At 39.4% G+C, this 8769-nt stretch overlaps 1 protein-coding gene across 2 annotated transcripts in view; it reads right to left on the reverse strand.

The window, feature by feature from the left end:
* Positions 1 to 3895, reverse strand: part of MEIS1 (Meis homeobox 1) — a 141955-nt gene extending 138060 nt beyond the window's left edge. For both annotated transcript variants that reach the window (XM_040430088.1, XM_040430089.1), the window contains exons 1-2: positions 3334 to 3895; positions 1377 to 1603 (exon numbers count right to left, since the gene is read on the reverse strand). In XM_040430088.1, coding sequence (XP_040286022.1) covers positions 1377 to 1603; positions 3334 to 3345 — 239 coding nt within the window. In that variant the 5' untranslated portion in view covers positions 3346 to 3895. The remainder of the gene's footprint in view (positions 1 to 1376; positions 1604 to 3333) is intronic.
* Positions 3896 to 8769: the final 4874 nt, after the last annotated feature.

The raw sequence follows: 8769 nt of genomic DNA on the forward strand, positions 1-8769 counted from the left end.
ACAACAGTTCCCAACACACAGCGACTTTTGCTTCACCCCATAGAGCCGGACCCCGGCTTCCCTAATTCTCTAGCACACGGCAGTCATTACCTGTATATTAGGACAATGCTATTATCTGGGAGGAAGTGCCCATCTAGGAGTATGGACAGGTTTCCCTTCACTGTGTACATTTGCTTTATTTCTTATTTTTATGCATCCAGACAAAGTAGCAAAAGTACAAAATAATTAACTACAATTTGAGAATGTTTCTGTCAGTATTATTATTAAGTGATAATAAATATGGGAACAGTTTTGACATGATCCTATATAATTAATAATAGAGGTAATAATAACCATGATACTAAACTAAATGACTAATAGCAGTAAAAGTAATAATACTAATAATAATAATAATAATAATAATAGTCATAAGTAAGTGCTTAGAGGAAAACACAAAGTTGCTTCCATAACTATTACATCTCTTCTTTTATATTAAGTTATAATACGAATTGAAGCACATAATAGGGTAAAAGCTAAAGGGGCCCAGGAGCTCGGGGAACTTTTACACCAACAGTTAAAGGGATTCGGTTTATTAGATTCAGGTTCTGTGACAACTTTCTTTTTTATGTTTTGGAAGAGCGAGAAGCTATTCGTGCAGGAGACGCTCTCTTACCAGCCTAAATAAACTTGGTGAGTTTAGCTGTAATGTGCGACAAATGAGGGAGATTACACTTCTGTTCACATTAAGCAGAGCGTGGGGTTTTCATTTATTTAGGACATTCACAGGGAGAACTAGAGAGCTGGGGGCAATGCAACAATGTATCTAAGTCAAAAGGAAAAAATAAACAAAAAACATAACACTCACACACATATATATAAATATTATAATATAGATTTATATATATATATATATATATATATATATATATATATATAATATATAAATAATATATATATAACTTTTCAAATTTTATCTTATCAGAAAAATACATTATTTATTTTCTTCTCATTCGTCTTTCATACCCTTGCTCTATAATACAACACATCCACACACAATTATTCCAGTTTCCAATGTTTGGACTAGTTGTGTTTGTTTTTTAAAGTTTTTTTTTTAAACTTTCCCGACGCCTCGATGATCATTGTACACACAAAAAAAGTAAAGTGTGGCATAAAATTAGAAAAGGATGGCGTGTAAAAAATAAAATAAGATCTAGAGCTTGAGTGAGTGCCTAATAAGAAGTCACACACCATGGACTGCACTGAACAGCTCAAAACTTTCTATTTTAACTTGAAGCCACCACCGCCACCACCACAGGGACCCGGTGAAAGCAGTGCCCGGATGGCATTATTGGGGTGAAGTGTGCATTACACATAGCAGAGCTGGCAGCTGTACCTACCCATAGATGGAGTCTTTATCTCTCTTGAGGGCGTCATTGACTGAGGAGCCCATGCTGGGGGGCATAGCGTTGGTATGGGCGGTATGCGGGTACTGGTGGGAGTGCAGAGGAGGACCGTGATTCATGTGATGCACAGGCTGCATGGACCTAGCAGCATGGGGGTCCCCATACATGGCGCTGGGGATCCCTACTCCATCCATCCCACCGTAATGGGGCAAGTCGTCGTACTGTATGACAGACAGAAAGACACCATCAGAAAAGGGAAAGCATAGGGCATTAGATGGGGCCTCCAGATCCCACCACCATCATCCTTATCATCATCCTCTTCCTGTGGCTGGCTGCTGTAGGTGGCTCTCTTTCCAGACACTTGAGGAGCTTTTTTTTTAAATTATTATTATTAGGCTCACTTATTTCAAAACCCAATGGAAATCACACAGAAGGGGATGTATGTTATAGGTGACAGTTGGGAAGTGAAGCTGAAAATGAAGCCGAGAAGGGTTTGCCTAATTCAGTAACCATATGCCAACATGTGTCCATGAGGCCAATTAGGGGACCTTAGCCTGTTGTGTCAGCTGGGGTACACACACACACATATATATATATATATATATATATATATATATATATATATATATATATATAGTATAATAATATATCTAATTTATAATGTAGTACGATGGGGCCGTAGTAGTAGTTGCTGTCCTCCTAGCAGAAGTTCTGCCCGGTAAGTCCCTCATAGCAGGGACTGGGACTGACGAGGGAGTGTGGCTAGGAGTAAGTAGCTCGTCTTCTGCGGTCAGGAGGACCCTTGGTTAACGCTTAAGTGTCAACAACAAAGCAGCTTTCTCTTCTAGGTGGCTCATTATGGCTCAGCACTCATATTATGCAAAGTTTAATGACTTTTAATTATTGCAAGGCTACTGATTATGAGCAGATATTCACAAGAAGTGGCAGCAATTAAGATTACTTGTGTTATTTGGAAGACAACTTCAGTGAAGTGACAGATCTCTAGGAGAGATTACATCTGACTTCACATCCCCATAGGCACCAGCACACTTCGGAAACTCCCATTGTTTACTGCTGTCAACATGAAAGGGGTACTATATTATATTATATATATATATATATATATATATATATATATATATATATATACACACATATAGTCATAGGATAAAGCAGTGGAGCCTATATCGGGAAAGTTGTGAAAAGTTAATAAAGTCTCTTTAACAATGTGCATAGGGTTTATAAAAGCAAATTACACATACATGCATGCAGACTCAATGGCATTGCCCCCATGTACAATGAACTCTATAGGAGCCTCTGTGTATATTGTATATGGTCTCAATATGTATGATTTTTGTATTTCTATAAACCTCTATATGTCTGTGCTCAGATATTCTTTCTAGGTACGTCTAGTCATTTTATACATGTCCTTCTGTATATGTCTATATAATATGACCATATACATGTACATTGTACATAAGTCTATTTCTGTCTACCTATACAGACACACACTATGTATGTATATATATATATATATATATATATATATATATATAACCTGTATATTCCTCCTATGCATGAGTACGTGAGCCCCTATGTACTGTACTGTATACTATACATAGCCCACTGCTGCACATTATATGGTCTCCTATGTGACTGTGTGTATTCTAGGAATATCTAAATCCATACATCATCCTTTCCAATGTACTTTTCCCCTGCAGTGTACATGTGCTCCTTGCACATTCATAAAGAGTATATATGTCAGTGTGCATTTCCACTTCATCCTGCATGACCCCCTATGTATGTAGGTAGGTAGGTATGTGTGTATGTATATGATGAAGCCCCCACTCCAGTACAATGCTAAAAACCTCATCCCTTCTCACATGGAAAAAAAAAAAGTTTTGCCAGCCTGAGCCACGTTTCCATTACATTGCAGTGTATGAGCACCTACCCTCTGAGCCATCGGCCTTCCTAACTCCTGGCTACTTGACTTTCAGATATATCCTATGTAAGGCCAGTGTGAATGACAATCAATTACTCCAAGGGACGAGGAGAGAGATAGAAACAGACAGGAGATTAAATCCTTCTTCCGAGTTCCCAGAGTTTGCACAGAAGAGTCATTCAGCCTCTCAAGACTTTTCTTTTCCCAGAGCAGAAAAAAAAATTCTCCTTTTTTTTTTTTTTTTTCTCTTTCCTTTCCCCCCCTTAAAAGTCGCAAGGAGCAGAGGAAAGTCTCATGGCTGTGCGCCACCTGAGCTGTCAATCATAGGTGCGCCGCTTGTCAAGGTGCTGAATGAATGATGGGCGATCTCCCGGAGAAGTGGTGTCCAGATGCCGGGCGCAGGGGCTCCTCTCCGGGTGTGCGGAAGCAGCAGCAGCTCCTTCCTCCTGCCCCGCGATCTCGCTGGAAGTCCCGCCGATCGGCGCCGATCAGTGCTGCTGCCCGCTGCCAGTGTGTGCGCTGCACAGGCGGAGAGCTGGGTCTGGACCAGAATGCTGGAACCCGGAAGTAGTGGTGGCCATAACAGGTCGTGTCTTACACAATGCAATGGGCTGCATCAACTAGCTCATGTGCAGAGGGGGGTGGAGGAGGAGGAGGAGGAGGGGGAGGAGGAGGAGGACATCCCAGACAGCAGCAGCAGCAGCACATACACTCCAATAATATAGCTAAAAAAGAGCAACTATTCCCAGCTCCCAACTCCAGTCCAGGGCTGCAGCAGGCATCTCATGCCCAGACTTACCGAGCAATCTCCTATCGAGGCTGCTGCTCACACTGATACCTTGTTGCATTGGCAGAGAACTCTGGGGAGGATGCTGCTACTTTGTATCCAGAAGTTGGTGCAGGTAGACACAGTACATCGAGGCGGCACATGGCGAAGATAGGGAAAGAATACATATACTGAATGCATGATACATGTACATATACACATGCAGGAAGGGCACATGTACAGTACTCATGTACATGCAGAGAACACATGACTATGCATGCATTACACGTAGGAGACATGTGCAGAACTCACATGCACATGCAACATATATACATGCAGAAAACACATACATGCAGAAAACATACATGCAGAAAGTACATACATGCAGAAAACACATACATGCAGAACACATACATGCAGAGAACACATACATGCAGAATGTACATACATGCAGAGAACATATACATACAGAATGTACATACATGCAGAGAACATATACATGTAGGCAGCACTGGACACAAGTGAAGAAAACACATACATGCAGAGAACACATACATGCAGAAAGCACATACATGCAGAGAACACATACATGCAGAACACATACATGCAGGCAGCACTGGACACAAGTGAAGAAAGCACATACATGCAGAAAACACATACATGCAGAGAACACATACATGCAGAATGTACATACATGCAGAGAACATATACATGTAGGGAGCACTGGACACAAGTGAAGAAAACACATACATGCAGAGAACACATACATGCAGTAAGCACATACATGCAGAAAACACATACATGCAGGCAGCACTGGACACAAGTGAAGAAAACACATACATGCAGAGAACACATACATGCAGAACACATACATGCAGAGAACACATACATGCAGAACACATACATGCAGAGAACACATACATGCAGAGAACACATACATGCAGGCAGCACTGGACACAAGTGCAGGACACACATACAGGGAAAGCTCTTGTATATTCAGGGATGCTGTGCAGATACAACGTGTGGATGTCAGCAGTGCATGTGGATGTTTGCAGACAATACAGTCACTGAACAGACACATGGTAACTGCATGCAGCAAATCTAAATGCAGGAACCAGTGCACAGAAGCAGCTACAGGTATATCGGTGCATCTGACTCTTCTGATTAAAATAAGTTGAATTACAAATAGGTAATGCACAAGTAATAGAGCACATACACAGGTGCAGACAGTCCAGCCACTGAATGAAAGCCAATGAAGGACATACACACAAGTACATACCTATGAGGCACACACAGATGCAGACAGCACACACATGGATGAAGCACAGGCACATGTAGTCAGCACATACACAGGAATGAAGCACATAAGCATGCTGGCTGCACATGAGAGTGAATGGAGCACATACATACAGATGTTGTCAGCACATACATGTGAATGAATGCACATGTGGTCTGGAGAACATAGTCATACAGCACAGAGAAATGAATAACCTACTTATACAATACAGCCATACAGACAGAAGTACATACACATGGTAACAGCACTCAGGAGGGAAGCATACAGACGTACAGAGGAATGAAGCACACAGCCATGTCAGCACACTGAAGAATGAAGCACATCTACATCCAGCACATACACGTGTATATTATATATTCTTTATATTATCAGATAAGTTAGAAAAAGGACTTATGTGGCAAACAGCAAACACTGGTGTAAATAAATAATGTATATTCATGTAATATGTCTGAGTTATGTGCAAAGGCCAATATATGTCACATATAAACTACAATATGCAAATGTTCTGTGTAAAGTGCAATGTAGAGAGTCGAACATCTAGGGTAATATATAAAGTGAAGTATATAAAGTGCAATGTATAATTATTAATATAAATATATGTTGCAGTATATAGGTTTAACATGATAATAGTCTGCTCCATATAATATGTGTAAAGTATAATAAGCAGTATATATGTGTAATATACAATAGTGTGCTCCATATAATAGTGTGCACCATATAATATGTGTAAAGTATAATAAGCAGTATATATGTGTAATATACAATAGTGTGCACCATATAATATGTGTAAAGTATAAGGAGCAGTATATATGTGTAATATGTAATAGTGTGCACCATATAATATGTGTAAAGTATAATGAGCAGTATATAAGTGTAATATATAATAGTGTGCACCATATAATATGTGTAAAGTATAAGGAGCAGTATATATGTGTAATATATAATAGTGTGCACCATATAATAGTGTGCACCATATAATATGTGTAAAGTATAATGAGCAGTATATATGTGTAATATGTAATAGTGTGCACCATATGATATGTGTAAAGTATAAGGAGCAGTATATAAGTGTAATATATAATAGTGTGCTCCATTTTATATGTGTAAATTATAATGAGCAGTATATATGTGTAATATACAATAGTGTGCTCAATATAATATGTGTATAGTATAATGAGCAGTATATAAGTGTAATATATAATAGTGTGCACCATATAATATGTGTAAAGCATAAGGAGCAGTATATATGTGTAATATGTAATAGTGTGCACCATATAATATGTGTAAAGCATAAGGAGCAGTATATATGTGTAATATGTAATAGTGTGCACCATATAATATGTGTAAAGTATAAGGAGCAGTATATATGTGTAATATACAATAGTGTGCTCAATATAATATGTGTATAGTATAATGAGCAGTATATAAGTGTAATATATAATAGTGTGCACCATATAATATGTGTAAAGTATAAGGAGCAGTATATAAGTGTAATATATAATAGTGTGCACCATATAATATGTGTAAAGTATAAGGAGCAGTATATATGTGTAATATGTAATAGTGTGCACCATATAATATGTGTAAAGTATAAGGAGCAGTATAAATGTGTAATATATAATAGTGTGCTCCATATAATAGTGTGCACCATATAATATGTGTAAAGTATAAGGAGCAGTATATATGTGTAATATGTAATAGTGTGCACCATATAATATGTGTATAGTATAAGGAGCAGGATATAAGTGTAATATGTAATAGTGTGCACCATATGATATGTGTAAAGTATAATGAGCAGTATATATGTGTAATATGTAATAGTGTGCACCATATAATATGTGTATAGTGAAATGAGCAGTATATAGGTTTAGTATACATACAAGTGCAGTGCAGAAAGTGAAGTATAAGTGTAATATATAATATAGATATAATGCATAATGTAAGTGTAAAGTATTGTGGCCGATATATAAGTATAATAAGTAATATATGTGTTATGTATAAGAGTAATGTAAAAGTATAATAAAAAAATATATATAAAGCTCATGAGTGTCTGCAAATGTATAATGCATATGCCTTCACATATACTTTCTTGCAGGTTTCTCGGAGGATTGCACACTGATCCGGAGCTGCAGCACATGTAGACACATAACTCTGCAGGAAATGAAAACTTTACACACGATGACACTGTGTGGAATGCTGAGACTGTACAGTGCACAGAAAACCCCCCTCCTTAGATGGGAAAATGAGCCAGCCCAAATCTCAGTAGGCAGCAATAGAAAACCTCCCGTCCAATCAGAAGGCGGCGGGCCAGGGAAGGGCGAGGATTGGTCAGCGGGAAAATCAATTATCAAATAATCGATCAGCAGGGCGCAGCGATGTGCGGGAGGCGGGGGGGACCTCACTCCTCTCTGCCTGTAGCCTATCGGGGCTACACACTACAGCAGGGCGCCGTGCTGCTGTCTGAGAAGCTGCAGACGTAGCAGAGCTGAGTGCAGCTCTCAGCCATTCCTTTTGTGCATGGAGTTAATATAGGACTCAATAAGTTGGTTTGCAACCGCTCATATCATAACCTAATACCTCCAAGTGACAAACACAGCACTGCTAGACATGACCAGTTCAGCCCTGCTGTGCTCGAATCGTATAAAAGGGTTTAAGCAGGCTGTGGATGTGGAATTCTCTTCTATATTGATCTCTTTTATTTCCATCATTTACTTTATGGGATATTGTACCTTCTGGTGGCTGCAGATCACAGGACACCAGCTCTGCTCTGCTGTCTGAGCTGTCATCGAGGTGTTCAGCAGAAGGGTCTCAGCCAAGCCCTGGTCAGCAGGGAGGGGGTTAATGAGGAGCACTGTGATGGGGGATGCCCTGGTGGAGAGGAGAGAAGGGGTGAGCCTGCCAGCTGCATCATAGGGCAGAGACTGGTAAGGAGACGTCCTTCTCCCTGATCCCCAGTCAGCTGTCTGTCACAGGGTGTGAAGGGGACATGTCCCAAATCCACCAAAGTGAGGGCTTCATCCCTGATGAGGGGTCTGGGAGAGCAGTGGGGGGGTCTGCTGATTTCTTCTTACTGCAAAGGAATCTGATAATGATGTGAAGTATGTGTGAAAGAGTGATGATTGGTGAAGTACTCAGTGTAACCCATAGCAATAGGTTTTACTTATGTACAATACTAATATACAACTACTGCTACTAATTCCACTACTAGTACTATTACTACTACTACTGCTATTACTACTATTATTACTACTACTGCTATTACTACTACTACCACCACCACCACCACTGCTATTACTACTACTATTATTACTACTGCTATTACTACTACTATTCCTATTATTACTGCTACTATTGCTATTACTACTACTGCTATTATTACTAC

This window comes from Bufo bufo, chromosome 4 (genome assembly GCF_905171765.1).
Source record: "Bufo bufo chromosome 4, aBufBuf1.1, whole genome shotgun sequence".
NCBI classification, from domain to species: Eukaryota; Metazoa; Chordata; class Amphibia; order Anura; family Bufonidae; genus Bufo; species Bufo bufo.